Genomic DNA, 16,779 nt, shown 5'->3' on the forward strand with positions numbered 1-16,779 from the left:
GCTGCTGGGCGGGAGTCAGAGCCTCACCGGGTCCCGGCGGGCGTCCCCCCCGTCTCAGCCATCATTGGCTCCACCGTCGCCTTAAAGGGGCAGCCACATTGGTAGCTCCTAACTCTTAAAGAGACAGGAAGCTCGATTGGTCTGAGATTCTTAAAGAGACAGGTAAGAGTCGAGGTAGGCAGGGCCGTGCTTTCAGTGTTACAATCCCTTCTTGGGCGGCCTGGATGCCTGGGAAATTCGGAACTTGAGTGGGACAGGTGGGAAAACGGAGAAACTGGGTCGTTCCTCCGGAGGGCGTGAAATACCAGCTAGGGGCGGGGCTTGTGAACTCCTTGGGAGCGGGAAACGCAGAGGGAGGAGCCTGTGGGCCACGGGGCGGGGCCTCCAGGCTCCGGAGCTAAACACGCGTGGGGCGGGGCGGGCTATGGGGTGGGGTTTGTGGACCGAGTGAGACCGATAGACGCCCCCGAGGACTTAGTCTAGTGCGTGGGGGACTTTTCCGAAGGTTTTGAGGATGGGAGAGGGAGTGGAAAGTTCAATCAGTGCCCTTTCTCCCCGGGGGGAGGGGTCTAGGGGGGGCGCGTGTAAACAGCGGCACGTGGATGCAGACTTGGGGGTCGCGTCCACGCCCCTTTCCACGGAGACCGCACAGCTCGCGGCGGCGGGCGGAGCCGGGGGACCGCGGCTAGACAGGGTGACCCGACTGCATTCCTGGCGCGTGTGTCAGCGCCACTGCCCGCCTCCTCTGCCGTGATTTCGGATCCTGTTCGAGAATCGGGGCGTCCCCTTTTCCCAGGGTGTGAGCAGCTCCCCAGAGCGGAAGGAGGATCGGGGGAAGGGGACGCGTTCCCTCCGCCGGGGATCACCGGGCAGTCCCCCCAGCGTGGGCGAGACTCCAGGGCGCCGCCCCTGCGGGCACGGAACTACAATTCCCAGGCGACTGGAGGAAGGGAGACGCCCGATGTCCGTCGCGGAAGCTGCTGGGGATTGTAGTCCCAGCCTACAACTCGGGACTCGGTAGCTGGGAAAATCTGTAAAGATCCAACCATCCTTTTCACCGACGGGGAGATCGAGGCTCGGAGACTCGAGCAAATACTGATTTAGCGAGTCTCTCTTCTCGCCTTACGGGCGAGGCATGTGAGTCCCTTCCCAACCTCTAACCTTTTTACTCCTTTGGTGGCGTCCAAATCTTTCTAGAAGGGGGAAACGAAGCCTGGAGGGGTCGGGCAGGGACTCGGGAGTCTGTCTCCCGCTGTCACGGCGAGATTAAAGTCTGGATTCTATCCACGGAGTCAGGTCGCCCTCGGCTTCCGGACCTCGCCTTTTCTGTCTGTGAAATGGACTCTGAGTGATTCCCAGTGGGAACGTCTCAGGCTGCGTACTGCCCCTCCAGGACTACAAGTCCCAAGGTGCTCGAGGCGACCCCTACTCCCCCTCCCCGCTGGGACCCGCCTCCCTCCTGCCGGAGTCACGTCGTCTAACCTGTTCCCGGCGCCTGCCCCGCCCCGTCCTCGGCTCCCCGCAGCCGGAGCCTGAGCCGGAGGAAGTCCCCCCGGTGCCAGGATCTGCCCCGGATCCGTGAGTTCCACCCGCCCCCCTGGGGTCCAGCGGCTCTGGAGGAGGCCGACATCTCGTCCCTGGGAGGACTGGGAAGGGACAGGGACGCCCAGTCCCAGGGCGGAATTGGGGGTGCGCAGATGAGTTCTTTCCTTCGGAGGAAAGAACTCAGATTTACTAGGCAAAAGGAAAGGGGACTCCGATGCCAGCGTTCTTGGGATGGAGGGCTCGGACCCGTGGTCCCGGGGACACGCTGGACCTGGGACTCCTGGGTCCCACCAATTGGGCGCTCCCAGAAGCCCGAGTCTTTGAGTAGAATGGGGGTATCGGATCCCTGAGTCCCGGGCAGAAATGACAAGACTCGGGCTGGTGGGTCTCTGGAAAGGGTGTGCCGCCCTCCAGCTGTCTTCTCCACCGAGCCTCTATCTCGAGGCAGAATTAGGCGTGGGATGGGGATAGTGGAATTCGGGTCCCTGAGATGCAGCAGGACGAGGCCCCGGGGTCCCTCTGGAGGCTGGGTTCCGGCGCTCCCTACACTTTCCGGCCCTGGGGTGAGGGCCGGCGGTAGGGGTGTGGGGGGGGGGGACCGGGGCAACTCTCCAACCTGTGTGCGCCTGCGAGATCCCCAACATATCATTAACCCGGGCGTCAGACCTGCCTAACCAGAGGAGGGACCGCCACCCCAGGGCGCCCCCTGGTGGGGGCGGGGTTGTCCCATTACCCGGTGGAGGTGGGAAATATTTGGGGTTTGCACAGGGGGTTCTAGAACCCAGGGCAGAATTCCAGAAGGTGGGATTGGATTCTGGGAGGCTTGCATGGCTGGGCGCTACACAGCCATCACGCAGAGAGGGGCATGGGGGTAAACTGAGGCTAAGAGGTCACACAGGTAGAGTTGATTAGAGTTTGGCTCCTATCTTCTGTGACCCTCTCAGATAGCAGAGTTGTTAAGAGTTTGGCTTCCTCTTCCTTCTGCAGCTGTCGGGGGACGGGATTCCATCCATTCCCACCAGATTTTCTGACTAACCTTCTCCCTTCTAGGGCTCCTTGCCCTGACCCTGAGGTGAGAAATGTCACCTCCACCCCCATCTGTCTGACCTGAGGTAGTGTGGGAGATAAGCGAGGGATAGAGGCTAATTCTGGAGGTGTGTGTCCGTCCTTGAAGCTGGGGGAGGGCAGGGACCAGCACCTCCCTCTGTCTCCCCTTCTCTCCACCCCCCTGTGTCATGTGAGGGGATGGAACAGGGCCGTGGAGGAGGCAGAGGGTTCTGATGAGAGAGGGAAGAACTTCCTAGTGTCTGGGCTTGAAGGGCATTCGGTGATAGCCTGAGATGAAATTAAAAATAATAACCAGCCGTGGCTGCCAAGACAGAGCTCACAGCGGGCCGGGCTCAGCACTGGTAGGTAGATGGGGTGGTTCCCACTGTCTACAGAGGTCTACACCCTACACCTACACCCTGGGCTTTTGCCACCTTCTCTCTGGAATCTTCCAAGGCACCCCATGCCCCTCTGCCTGAATTTTTGGGGATGACCACTAGCCAGAGCTCACTAATGTACAGGAAGAACTTAGGGCTTAGGAAGTTGAGACTCCAGAGGTCAAAACCCATGGCTTTTAGACTCTCAGAAAGAGCTGAAAGGGCTCTTGGGGTGGGGGTGGGGGTATTACTCCGGGTCTTGAGCCCTCGCTGTGTCAGATCCTGTTATCTTAATGAACAGCCGGGGAAGGTCCGGAATTAAGAATCCAGTATGTGTGAACTTTATTTGGTGCCCCGCATCGTTCCCAACACTGTACAGAAATTATGTCACTCAAACCTCACACCCTTTGGAGGTGAAGGTATTAATTTCCCCTTTATACACACGAGGAAACTGAGGCATGGAGAAGCTATATAACTAGCCCAGGGTAGAGACTTAGGGGAAGGCCCTAGCCTGTTCCACAGTCGTCGGCAGAGGGGAAAACCAGGTCCCAGAAAGGGTGGGGTCTCTTCCAGCGTCAGTGTGTCGGGACAGAAATGTAGGATTCTAACCAGGGTATTCCCAGCCTAGCCTGGCGCTCTGTCCCAGTTCCCACTGAGGATGATTCCTCCAGGAAGCCCCCCGGGATCCTTAACCCCCAAGAACGTGCTTGGCCTGGCCGCGTGCACGAGTCCCCGGGAACGAGCGTTAGGGGTGGAGAGAAAGGGGAGGAGTGGGAGCTGGGGTTAGAGGGTACCCAGTGGTGGACTAGAGCCCTCCGGAGGGGGAGCGGGGAGCTGGAAGTGGACGGCAGGGGCCTGGGAACAGAGGGCGCGGCCCGCGCCGCCCTGGTGCCCCGCCCGGCCCCCGCTCCCCGCTCCCCTGCCGCGGGAGGTGAGGCACCTGCCCGGGCCCGCAGCGCATTCCCAGGGTCTGAGCTCAGGCGCGGTCCGCCCGCCCCACTGGGGTCGGGCCGTGACCCGGAGCGCCCCCTGGTGGCCCCGACAACCCCTCTGCCCGCACCGGCCCTGGGAGGGCCCCACGCCCAGCCTTGGCATTTCCTTAGAGCCAGAGGATGTCAGCATGGGATAGGAGAGGCTTAGAAATTTGGGAATCCTGAAATCCCCCCAAAGAACATCTCGTTGCCAGGATGCTGGCACTGGAGGCTGCATAGAATTGTTCGTTATTATATTTTAACAGAGTTTCTTGTGGATCTGAGGTTCTTTTCTTTTAAGATTTTATTTATTTAAGAGAGAGAGAGAGCGAGTGAGCAAGAGAGAGAGAGAGCACAGGAGCAGGGGCAAAGGGAGAAGCAGACTCTCCTGCTGAGCAGGGAGTCAGAACCAGGATTTAATATCAGGACCCCAGGATCATGACCTGAGCCAAAGGTGGCCACGTAACCAACTGAGCCACCCTGTACCTCTATTGGTCCTTTTTTTTTTTTTTCTATTGGTCCTTATATCTGAAGTTCTAAGAGCCCCGAGTTCTGATTCCTGTAATCTCTACTTTCTCAGGCCTGAATTCTCAGAACCTTAATTCTTCTTGCATCGCCCAGCCAGTTGGATCTTCACTATAGTCCTCCTAGTGAACTCCTATATATCTTCATTTTACAGATCAAGAGGCACTCTTGTCTGGGTCATAGTGGTGCCACCAGATGTGAACCCTGGAAGTCTATCTCCTTACTTGTGATCTTACCCGCTCCACTACCCATGCATTCAACTAGACTTGTAGGACAACGGAGCTTGGGATAGATAGAAAAACATGGTGCAAGAAGATGGAGAAATCTAAACTAACAAAACTGGAGAATTCTAGAATGTTCCAAAGATAGACTCTAGGACTTAGAACTTTTGGACAAGAGACTCTCAAGCTGAGAGTTTTAGGCTTTGTAAAGTTTTAATTACACCCTCAAGGTCCTTACAATTTCAGAATCTAGGCCTCTAGATTCTGAGAGATTGAAGAGGCCTCTTAGAATAGCTGATTTGCCTCCTCCTTTCACTGTTGGGGAAACTGAGGTCCTAGGAGTGGATGGGACTTGTTGCCCAAGGTCACATGCTCCCAACCAGCCCCAACAGGTTCTGTTCTGAGGCTTCCCAGACAGAGGCCAGAATCAGCATGCCCCAGCCCGCCCTGCTGCCCACGCCTGCACCTCCAAAGCTAAGCAGTTGGTGCAGCCTGGGGAGGTGCAAAGCCACCTGGGCGTGGTGGCTACCATGGGGATGGGGATGGTGCTGGCTTGACTGGTTCCTTGTGGCCTGGCTCCTTCCCACTTAGCCAGTGACCACAGTGGCCCAGCAGCCCCTAGCTACTTCCCTCCTCTTTCTGTTAACACTGGGTCCCATGAATAAGGTCGGCTCCGGGGAGAGGAAGCTGAGTGGTCCCTGCCTTCTGGGACTCTTCCAATCTGGTGGAGGCGACCCAGACTAACAAGTTAGATTCAGGTGTGAAACCTAGTACTGCTGACTCCTTACAGGGTGATCTTGAACAAACAGTTCTGAGGCTCACGTTTTTGCCTGCCACTGTGATTTTGGCCACCAAATGGAATGTTGGGTGCAAGCACTCGGCACAACTCTAGGAGACAGTGGCCACTCAGTTAATAGTCATTATTTGATTTCTTTATGGCCTCAAGCAACTATCACAGGTACACGGTAGGCAGCACAATTATTATTTTTAAAAATATCCCTAGCATAAATAAACAAATGATATCCCTAGGATCTAACACACTGTCTCCTGGTCCGTAGTAGGCACTCAGTAATTGATAGTTATTTTGTATCCTTTGTTCCCCAAAATACCTGGCACACAGTAGGTAATCAGTGGATAATTGTCAAAAGAGTGATTTAAGTCTTATTAGGACCGATCTAGAAAGATGAGCAAGGAGCCACGTAAAGAGAAGGAATTGTCCAGGGCCATGCAGGAGGATTTGAAGGAGTTGGCATTTTCCGGCCCGGGAAGTGGAGGGGCATAGCGCTTCCAGTGGAAGGAACCAGGAAAGTAAAGGCTCGGTCTCTGGTTCCCAGCGGGCGGGGTCTGAGAAGGTCCCCCCACCCATGCCCCCGCAGGCGCCCCGCTTCGGCCGGCACCATGGACAGCGAGGCATTCCAGAGCACCCGGGACCTTCTGGACCTGAACTTCCAGTGTGAGCTGGGGTAGGGGGCGGGGCTTGCCCCGGAGGGGCCCTCCAGGGTAGAGGCGGGGCGCTGCCTGGAGGCCCCCCGCCGTCCTCACCGCTACTCCCTCTTGCCCAGCTCTGGCCATGAAGCACATGGACCTGAAGCAGATGGAGCTGGACACGGCGGCGGCCAAGGTGGACGAACTGACCAAACAGTTGGAGTCGCTGTGGTCAGACTCGCCGACGCCTCCGGGCTCGCAGGCTGGAGCCCCTACGAGGGTGAGCCCACTCGCCTTGGGCCCCACCTTGGCCCCCAGAGCCAGCTTCTTTCTGCCTGACGTTCTGTCCCATAGGGTTATACGGCCGTGAGCTATTTAAAGGGCGCTTGAAAGAGGGAGCCAGTGACCACAGCCAGTGGTCTACATGGAAATCTAACAGGACCCTTGGAAGGAAAAGACTTTTTCTAAGAGGCAGGAAGGCGCTGTATGGGCCAGCCTCAGCCCCGATTTCAGGGCTCTCTCACCAGGACCCCTCACCAGGGCTCCCCGTGCCGCCTGAATCTCCAGCCCCGGTCCCAATCCCCAGGTTAATTTTCAAAGACCTCTTTTGATCTGCTCACCCCTCTACTAATGTCTCCTTTGACCCTTCAATGTCCCGGCCTCCCCACAGGTGTCCCGGTACAGCTCCAGCCCTGTCCCCGAGCCCTTCAGCAGCCGCGGGTCTCCCCGGAAGGCGGCCACCGACGGTGCAGACACCTCGTTCGGACGCTCCGAGAGCGCGCCGGCTTTGCACCCCTACAGCCCGCTGTCCCCGAAAGGCCGGCCCTCGTCACCGCGCACCCCGCTCTACCTGCAGCCGGATGCCTACGGCAGCCTGGAGCGCGCGCCCTCGCCCCGGCCCCGCGCCTTCGATGGCGCAGGGAGCCCCCTCGGCCGTGCGCCCTCCCCGCGGCCCGGGCCCGGCCCGCTCCGCCAGCAGGGCCCCCCCACGCCCTTCGACTTCCTGGGCCGCGCCGCTTCCCCGCGCGGCAGCCCCCTGGCCGAGGGGCCCCAGGCCTTCTTCCCCGAGCGCGGGCCCTCGCCACGCCCCCAGACCTCCGCCTACGACGCGCCCGTGGCCTTCGGGGGCCCCCTACTGGGCGCGGGCGGCAGCGCTTTCGCCCCGCCTCTGCGCGCTCAAGGTGAACGCGGGGGCCTAATTTTGGGGAGGCGTGGGAGGGAGCCGGCCTGGGACCAGCGTCCCCCTATATCCCGATCTGCCACCTCTCCCTAGACGACTTAACGCTGCGCCGGCGGCCCCCCAAAGCCTGGAATGAGTCTGACCTGGACGTGGCGTACGAGAAGAAACCTTCGCACACGGCGAGCTACGAACGTGAGCGCTGGGAGGCCAGAGGAGTGGGGGAGCCGGAGAGGCAGCCCCCAGACCCTAATGATTCCCGCCTTGCAGGCCTGGACGTCTTCTCGCGGCCTGCTTCGCCAGGCCTGCAGCTGCTGCCCTGGAGAGAGAGCAGCCTGGATGGGCTGGGGGCCACCAGCAAGGTGAGGGGCGGCTGGGGAGGGGGCCAGTGGAGTGCCGTCAGGACCATCTCCTGCTCCCGGCTGCACCCCCAGTCTCCATCCACCCCAAGCTCTTCTTTCTGTATCCTGGATTGCCGCCGTGTCCCTGACTCTCTTTCCCGCATTCCCTCTGGCTTCCTTCACCTTCTCTCCCTTCTGACCCCTGTCCTTACCTCCTTCCTCCTTTATCATGCCCTCCCCCTCACTTCCTCCCACCTGAACCCTTTTTATTCTCTTTCTCTTTGAACCCCAGGACAACCTCACCAGCGCCACTCTGCCCCGCAACTACAAGGTCTCTCCTCTGGCCAACGACAGGCGTTCTGATGTGGGCAGCTACCGCAGATCACTGGGCTCCACGGGGCCATCAGGCACTTTGCCCCGCAGCTGGCAGCCCGTTAGCCGCATCCCCATGCCCCCTTCCAGCCCCCAGCCCCGGGGTGCCCCGCGCCAGCGCCCCCTTCCCCTCAGCATGATATTCAAGCTGCAGAATGCCTTCTGGGAGCACGGGGCCAGCAGGGCCATGCTCCCTGGCTCCCCCATCTTCTCCCGAGCACCCCCACCTAAGCTGCCTCCCCAGCCCCAGGCACCTCCCCAGCCCCAGGCACCCCCCCAGCCCCAGCCCCAGCTTCCACCCCAGCCCCAGCCACAGCCCCAGACTCAACCGCCTGCCCCAGCCCCCCAGTCTCCCCCACAGACTTGGCCCCCTGTGAGCGAAGGTGAGTCAGCAGTGGGGGGCCCTGAGGGCTGGTTAGAGGGAGGACAAATGGCTGGGGACCAGAACAGCTGGGTGAGCCAGCACAGCCAGACACCTGTTTTCAGACACTGTCCCTACAGAGAGCTGAGCTAGAGGAGCTTGGGAATTTGCTTAGGAGCTAGGGATAGCATGGTGGTTAAGCACAGACTGCCTAGCTCCATGCTGTGTGACCTTGGGCAAGTCACTTAACCTCTCTGGACCTCAATATCCTTGAGTGTAAAAAATCTAATACCACCTTATTGAAATATGGTATTAGATTATTTAATCCATATAAAGTCATTAAAATAGGGCCTGATGCATAGGAAGATCTCAGTAGCTCTTATATGAATTAGAATAATTATTAATATGTTTATGTGCATAAAACTAGCACAAGGCAAATAAGATGCCGACTCCAGGTCTTGGAAGTTGTGGACTTAGAGAAGGGAATCTTGGGGTTCTCACAGGGACCCATTCTCTGGTGAGCTTCTTGTTCCTTCTAGGTCCCCCCAAACCTCCCCCTGAGCTGGAGCCGGAGCCGGAGCTGGAGGGGCTGCTGACACCGGTGCTGGAGGCTGGTGATGCAGATGAAGGTGCTGTGACTCGACCCCTCAGCCCCACAAGGCTGCAGCCAGCACTGCCACCCGAGGCACAGTCGGTGCCCGAGCTGGAGGAGGTGGCACGGGTGCTGGCAGAGATACCGCGGCCCCTCAAACGCAGGGGCTCCATGGAGCAGAGCCCAGCCGTAGCCCTGCCCCCCACCCACAAGAAGCAATACCAGCAGATCATCAGCCGCCTCTTCCATCGTCACAGTGGGCCTGGGGGGCCTGAGCCCGAACTGTCCTCCATCAGTGAAGGATCTGAGGCTAGGGCAGGGCCCCCTGCTCCTGCCCCACCAGCTCCCATACCACCCCCGGCCCTGCCCCAGATCAGCCCACCAGAGCAGCTGCAGAGCATGGTGAGTAATACACAAGGACACCCGGGTATAGTAGTTAGGGCATGGAAGTGCCCCTTCCCTTTTAGGACCAAACCTGGAAATTGCACACATCACATCTTCCATTTGGTCAGGAACCCAGCTGCAAGGGAGGCTGGAAAATGTAGTCTTAAGGGGTTGCCTGTGTTCTAAAGACAGGGGAAATGTCTATGGAGAGGCATTCAGAAGTCTTGGCAACACAGAGACTTTCTCTGCTGCCCCCAAGGGTATCCGATCTTCAGGAATCTTTGAGTATTACAACCTGGAAATGAGTGTGTCAGTGGGTTTATTCCAGGACCCGAAAAACCTGCCTGAATCAAGACAGTCACCATTTATCTCCCCAGCTGCTGCATGGTCTCTTTTGTCTGCCTTCTCTGGGGATCTGTGCTTTCTCCTCTGACCCCAGCAAGCCGGTGCTATGGCTAGAAATGGCCCATCTAGCCATTGCTAGACTTGCGAGAGCAAGTCTCTGGTCTCTGAGGCTGTGGGTGTTGTGATTAAGGGTACCAGCTGCAGGACAGTCCTGGTGGCCCAGCAGTTTAGCGCTACCTTCAGTCTGGGGCGTGATCCTGGAGACCTGGGATCGAGTCCCACATTGAGTTCCCTGTGTGGAGCCTACTTCTCCCTCTGCCTGTGTCTCTGCCTCTTTCTCTCTCTGTGTCTCTCATGAATAAATAAATAATCTTTTTTTTTTTTTTTTTTTTTTAAGGGTTCCAGCTGCAGAGCTAGGCTGCCTGGTTCAAATCCCAGGTCCATAGGAGTTATCAGCTATGCAGCCTTGCCCAAGATATCTTGCCTCTCTGGGCCTCAGTTTCTTCATCTGTAAAATGGGGATGAGAACAACCATAGGGTTGCTATGAGCATTACGTATATGAATATAGTGCTTAGAACAGTGCCTGGCACCTGTTAACCACTGTGATTATTGTTAGCATTTGACCTGGGGATGGTCTTCTGCTAAACTTGCTCCAGTCCCTGCATCTTGGCTTAGGGTGGGTGGTGTCACATGGAACAGTCCTGTTCTCTCCAGGTAGATGGACAGAGAGAGGGGAACGATGCCCAGAGAAGAAGCAGGGGCTGGGTAGACACCCTAATACACCTATTTCCAAACCTTCCTAATAGGAGAATGGAGCCAGGAGATGTTGAGATTCAGGATCTTGAAATCAAGAACAGAAGAATGAAAATCACCTTATAAAATCACAAAGTCCTGGCCGTAAAGAAACTTGAAAACTCACAGAATTCAAGAATTAAATCCTGTTATCAGTCTCAGAACAGTGAAGCTTCAGAATCCTAGAGCGCAGAAGGTTCAAAGAACAGGATCTTAGAATTTAAAAGTCAGTAACACAGACCCTGATTATTAACTGATTTGTGAAGTCACCAAAACTGAAAATTAAAGACTCTTCTCATTTGAGTCAGAAAAATCACAGATTAGTGCACTAATATGTTATAGAATTTTATTTTATTTTTTAAAAATATTTTACTTATTTATTCATGAGAGACACAGAGAGAGAGGCAGAAACACAGGCAGAGGGAGAAGCAGGCTCCATGCAGGGAGCCCGACATGGAACTCGATCCCGGGTCTCCAGGATCACACCTTGGGCTGCAGGCAGCACTAAACCGCTACGCCACCAGGGCTGCCCAAAAATGATTTTATTCTTTTTTTTTTTTTTTTGATTTTATTCTTTTGAGTAATCTCTCCACACCCATCATGGAGCTCAAACTCACAGCCCCAAGATCAAGAGTCTCATGCTGTGCCAAGTGAGCCAGCTAGGTACCCCCAGAATTATATTGTAAGTGAACATTTTTCACTAGAAAATACATAAACACCATAGTAACTAGGAAGACATAGATGAAAAAACGAAGAGGCCAAAATCACAGCATTCAGAACCATGATTAACATTTTGAGTATCTCCTTTCAATCTGTTGGAATGAAATTCTAACCATAAAACGTTAAGGTTCCCAATCATAGAATCTTGGGAATGCAATGTCTTGGGTCTTCAGCAATTTGACGTGGCATAACTTAGCATTTCTGGACTCACAACATATTGGAGATTTGAAATAGCTGAACCTCAGAGAATTTTGAAATCAGTGGCTCTTGGGATCTCCAAATTCCAGGATCTTTAAGTCATCGACATCAAAGACCAGAATCACAAATCCGACATGCTCAGAAGAAATGAATCTTGTAGGAGGACCCATGAACATCAAAAATACGAAAGCACGGGAAATGATAGGCTAAATATTCTCATCCCAAACATCTGGAATTAACACTGGGCAACATTTTGTTGGGTGTGCTTCATAGCATTTTTTCTTTCAAAGATTTTATTTATTCATGAGAGACACACACACAGAAGGGTCCCTTTGGGGAGCCTGATGTGGGGCTCCGTCCCAGGACCCTTGGATCATGACCCCAGCCAAAGGCAGATGCTCAATCACTGAGCCACCCAGGGGCCCCAGCATTTATGTTTTATAAAAGAAATCTGGCTTCCACCATCATAAACTCATTGGTCTGCCAGCTTCCTTTCAGGTCTCAGGGCCCAAGATCCTATGATCACCCCATTCTCTGACTATTGTAGGGAACAATAGCTGTGGAGCTGAGGCATCCCCTTCCCTAAGCCCCTCTGGACTCAGGCTCTGTACCTCCTTGCGTTGCAGCCCCAGCCCCACCTCTGGCTAGTTGGATGACCTGGGGCGGCTATTGCGGGGTCCCTGAACCTCTGTTTTCCTCTCCAAGTAATGGGTATATTAACAGTCTCCCTAAGTCACTGAAGCCTCCCCCCCCCCCGCCCTGTCCCCCAGGAGATGCGCTCGGTGCTGCGGAAGGCGGGCTCCCCCCGCAAGGTCCGCCGCGCGCGCCTCAACCCGCTTGTGCTCCTGCTGGATGCGGCGCTGACCGGGGAGCTGGACGTGGTGCAGCAGGCGGTGAAGGAGGTGAGTGCTGCAAAGTGCAGGGCAGGCGGCGCGGGGTGGGGGGTGATGCGAGGTGACCCCTGCCGCGGGGACTGAGCCTCGGCGTCCCCGCCCCGCCCAGATGAACGACCCGAGCCAGCCCAACGAGGAGGGCATCACCGCCCTGCACAACGCCATCTGCGGCGCCAACTACCCCATCGTGGACTTCCTCATCGCCGCCGGCGCCAATGTCAACTCCCCCGACAGCCACGGCTGGTGAGCCCTGACCCTGACCCGCGCGGGGTGCAGTGCGGGCGCGGGTGCGGGCGGGACAGCGCTGCCGGGGCGGGGGGGGGGGGGCACCCGCTGGCGACCGCGCGGCCACTCACGCACGCCTCCACGCCCAGGACACCGTTGCACTGCGCGGCATCGTGCAACGACACGGCCATCTGCACGGCGCTGGTGCAGCACGGCGCGGCAATCTTCGCCACCACGCTCAGTGACGGAGCCACCGCCATCGAGAAGTGCGACCCCTACCGCGAGGGTTACGCTGACTGCGCCACTTACCTGGCAGGTGCGAGGCAGCGCAGGGGCGCCTCGGCGGTAGGGAGGAGGTCTTGGGGACTGGGCCGCCCAGCTGGCAGCTGGGGGGGAGGGGGGCTGACTGCCAGTCGCAGGAGAGAAGATGTGAGGGCTGTCCCAATCAAGAGGCAGGATTACAGAGGAAGGGTGGAGGGATGAACCACCTCGGGGTGTGGGGGGGACCGGGCCTCACATCTGGCAGGTGCAAGCGGGGTGTGTGGGGTGAGCAGACTGCCAACCTGAGGGGTGGTGGGGAGACATGGGCAGTGTGCCATGCAGACTGGAAACCTCTGGGGAGAAGAGTGGTTTTGGAGATTGCACTGTTCACCTGCTTTCTCACCTTTGGGCATGGGGAGTTGGACGCTCCAACTATACCATTTACCTGGAGTTGGGCAGCGCAGGTGGGCTGTGCTACCTGTGGGAGACACAGTGCCACACAGCTGGCGGGTGAGCAGGCCACCGCTTCTGGGGAGGGGCTTGGAGACTCTTCCACTTGTAGGGAGACACGAGGCTTCCCTTAGGAGGGGGGCCATATCACCTAACCAGGTGATTGGAGGAAGTAGGTAGCCTGGACCATGAGAGTGTGCAGAGCGTCTATATTGCACACCTGGAGTGGGTGGGCAGATTGTATCATAGGGTGACGTTAGGAACATCCCACAGAAAAAAAAAACAAAAAAGGAACATCACACAGTTGGAGCAAGTCAGGCTCCAGGACCTGGGGGTGGGATAATGTTTCTGAGAGGTGAGCCTGGATGGCCACAGGACAGTCACACTGGCCGAGAGCCTTGGGGCTTGTGGGTGAACAGGGGTAGACAGGGACTGCACCACTGGTGCCAAATAGGCTATAGGCTTTGGGGAGCAGTGTTGGGCCAGTGCACATTTGTACAGGTAGGTGGAGCCTATGAGACATGGGGATCACACCGTTCTGCTTGCCCGGGACATGGAGAGTTATGTGAGGGTGAAGTAGAGGTTGGATATCACACCTGGCAAGGCAGGCAGGGACCCTGGAACCTGGTGGACTGCCCCACTAGAGAGAGGGAAGCATGGTGGACTGTACCATTCAGTACATTATGGGGTGGGGCCAGGGGGGTGTTGGAGCAGTTGGGCTGTACCCTCCAGAGAAGTTATTACATCCTCTTTGGAGATTTCTGTCTCTTGGGGAGGGGGAAGCAATGTGGACTCACCATCTGGGAAAGGGGGAGATGGGCTGTACTGTTGGAAAGAGGGGTTGAGGGCAGCCCCAGGTGGCCCAGCGGTTTAGCGCAGCCTTCAGCCAGCCTTCAGCCGGGGGGCGTGATCCTGGAGACTCGGGATCAAGTCCCACGTCAGGCTCCCTGCACGGAACCTGCTTTTCCCTCTGCCTGTCTGTCTGTCTGTCTCTGTCTGTCATGAATAAATAAATAAAATCTTAAAAAAAAAAAAAAAGGAAAGAGGGGTTGAGGCTATGGAAACTATAGCTTGCTGGGGAGTGAGGGGTGCAGTGCGCAGATGATTGCATCTCTGGGAGTGACACAGGGACTTGATGATGTTCCAAGAGGGGATGGGGGCCAGTGACCCTGCCTCTGGGGGTTGGAGGCCCAGTCTGATGCACCCTGAGCGTTCTCAAATTTTCGAGACTGCCATTCCTGGCAGCTGACTCCAGCTTAGGCAGCCTTCTCCAGACAGGGGTGCACAACTTTGCAGGTGGCTCATCCCTCAGCTGCGGGGGTGGTTTGCCAAATCCCAGGGCATGTCCCTGTCCTCAGTGTGTCTTGTGAACCTGAGTGTTGAACCCCACCCCCACCCTTCCACCCGGTGCTCATAATCCCTTCCCTTTTATGTTTCAGATGTGGAGCAGAGCATGGGGCTGATGCACAACGGGGTGGTGTACGCCCTTTGGGACTACAGCGCGGAGTTCGGGGACGAGCTGTCCTTCCGTGAGGGCGAGTCGGTCACAGTGCTGCGGAGGGATGGACCAGAGGAGACGGACTGGTGGTGGGCTGGGCTGCACGGCCAGGAGGGCTACGTACCTCGTAACTACTTCGGGGTGAGCCCAGAAGAGATACTGTCCCGGCCTCCTGTGGCTATTTGGGGGAAAGAGTGATTCTGGGAAAAAGAGGGGCAAGAGGGACAGCCCTTTCATTATATTGGGGACAAGGTAGGCCAGAAGAATCCATTCAAGTTTGTGGGGAGATGAGGAAAATTAATTTAAAAAAAATTTTTTTATTGGAGTTCAATTTGCCAACATATAGCATATCACCCAGTGCTCATCCCATCAAGTGCCCCCCTCAGTGCCCATCACCCAGTCACCCCAACCTCCTGCCTACCTCCCTTTCCACTACCCCTTGTTCGTTGGAAAATTAATTCTAATAATGAGGGATGTAGGGGAGAGCCCCTTACAGTTAGGGAGAGAACCCCCTTCCTGGTGAACTCACTGCCTTACTATTTACTTGATTGGTTCATGCTCAATCAAATATTTTTATCAAAAAAAAAAAAAACAAATATTTTTATCATCCCTAGTTATATTACTGGGGCGGTAAGGAAAAATGTAGTGTATTTTAGTAACTGGAAGTGATGAAGAATCCCATTTTAGTAATGGGGGATGTTAAAGAATCGTGGAGTACTGGTGTGGTAGTGAGGAGCTTTTTTTTTTTTTAAGATTTTATTTATTTATTTGTGAGACACACACACAGAGAGACAGGCAGAGACACAGGCAGAGGAGGAAGCAGGCTCCCTGGGGGGGACTCTATCCCAGGACCCTGTGATCATGACTTGAGCCAATGGCAGACGCTCAATCACTGAGCCACCCCAGTGCCCTGAGGAAGTTTTTGTTACAGGGCTGAGGCAGGGAGAGGAAGGATCCATTCTTAAAATGATGATAGAATCCAGGGAGGTTCTACTAGGTTAAGGGAGGAGACCAGGAAGATTCCATTATATTTCTAGGGGAGAAGATTCTTTTCATTTGGGGATTGGCGGAGGTGGGTCCCAAACACAATGGTGATGGTAGGGAGAAGCAGGTGTTGCTTTCATGGCAGTATGGAAGACCCGAGAAGTTCCATCTCATCAACTGGGCTGCTGACTCTGTCTCCATCTGGTGCTTGGTGGTGACAGGGCCCCCGGGGATTCTACTGGAGAAGTCTGTTAGGAAGGGAGAAGAGGATGGAGACAGCCCATCTGTTTGGGGGTGGATTAAGTGACTCCATTAAATTTGGGGGTGGGATGAGGGAGTGAGCATTCCTCATGTCTAAAGATCCTGTCTTCCTCAGCTCTTCCCCAGGGTGAAGACTCAGAGGAATAAGGTCTAGCTGCACAGAAGGACATTTTCAAGGGAGGCAGGATAGAGCCATCCTGCCTTTGCTTCAGACCTCTTCATCAGTAACTGCTGCCTCTCCTTGGGCTCCCAGCCCAACAGGGCTGGGGTCCTCACCTCCAGCTCTCTGCTTCCCTGGAAGCCCAGGGGAAAAGGAGAACCCCAGCCTTAAATTTAGAAACTGCCTTAGCCATGGGAGATTGCCTTGGGGTTGGGAATCATTGGAGGCAAGAGACCCCACCACCAGCACCACCAGCACCACCAGCACCACCAGCACCACCACCTCCACCACCTCTATTTGCCAGATCAGATCCCGTCCAAAGTGCCTCCCACTCCTACTGCCAACCCCTCTCACCCCCTCAAAACAAGCCAATGCACCATCCTAGTGGAGCCTGGGATGAATCACCTCCACTGGATTTCCCTGGGAGTCACCTCTGCCCCCATCTCTCCAGGGCTGGGTGAGACACACTGGCCTCTACCAGGACCTCTGTCCCACCTCTCTCCAGTCAAGGGCTTTCACACAGTGCTGGTTTTATAACCAAATGGGGGACATTTTCCCTTATAAATAAAGGTAGTTTGCACAGAAATTGACTTCCCTGTCTTTGGATCCCCATCTGACTTAATAAGTGCTCATCATTATTACTACATTTGGCA

At 56.0% G+C, this 16,779-nt stretch overlaps 1 protein-coding gene across 6 annotated transcripts; it reads left to right on the forward strand.

The window, feature by feature from the left end:
• The first annotated feature begins 20 nt into the window (after positions 1–20).
• Positions 21–16,712, forward strand: PPP1R13L (protein phosphatase 1 regulatory subunit 13 like). 6 transcript variants are annotated; one of them, XM_072774616.1, is made up of 14 exons: positions 21–162; positions 797–1,137; positions 6,063–6,139; positions 6,249–6,391; positions 6,782–7,292; positions 7,385–7,483; positions 7,559–7,650; positions 7,922–8,384; positions 8,902–9,356; positions 12,165–12,296; positions 12,397–12,530; positions 12,662–12,828; positions 14,663–14,862; positions 16,082–16,712. In XM_072774616.1, coding segments are annotated over exons 2-14 (2,514 nt in total). In that variant the 5' UTR covers positions 21–162; positions 797–1,135; the 3' UTR covers positions 16,121–16,712. The 6 variants fall into 6 exon arrangements, with proteins under 6 accessions (XP_072630717.1, XP_072630723.1, XP_072630708.1 ...); XM_072774622.1 differs by lacking the exon at positions 797–1,137 and having other exon boundaries at positions 37–162; XM_072774607.1 differs by lacking the exon at positions 21–162 and having other exon boundaries at positions 675–1,137.
• Positions 16,713–16,779: the final 67 nt, after the last annotated feature.

This window comes from Canis lupus, chromosome 1 (genome assembly GCF_048164855.1).
Source record: "Canis lupus baileyi chromosome 1, mCanLup2.hap1, whole genome shotgun sequence".
NCBI lineage: Eukaryota > Metazoa > Chordata > Mammalia > Carnivora > Canidae > Canis > Canis lupus.

Bases quoted from the DNA above. Each gene is read 5' to 3' on its own strand.
- PPP1R13L (XM_072774616.1), top strand. The intron at 6,392-6,781 runs GTGAGCCCACTC...GCCTCCCCACAG, and splicing joins AGGCTGGAGCCCCTACGAGG to GTGTCCCGGTACAGCTCCAG. The intron at 7,484-7,558 runs GTGAGCGCTGGG...CCCGCCTTGCAG, and splicing joins GCACACGGCGAGCTACGAAC to GCCTGGACGTCTTCTCGCGG.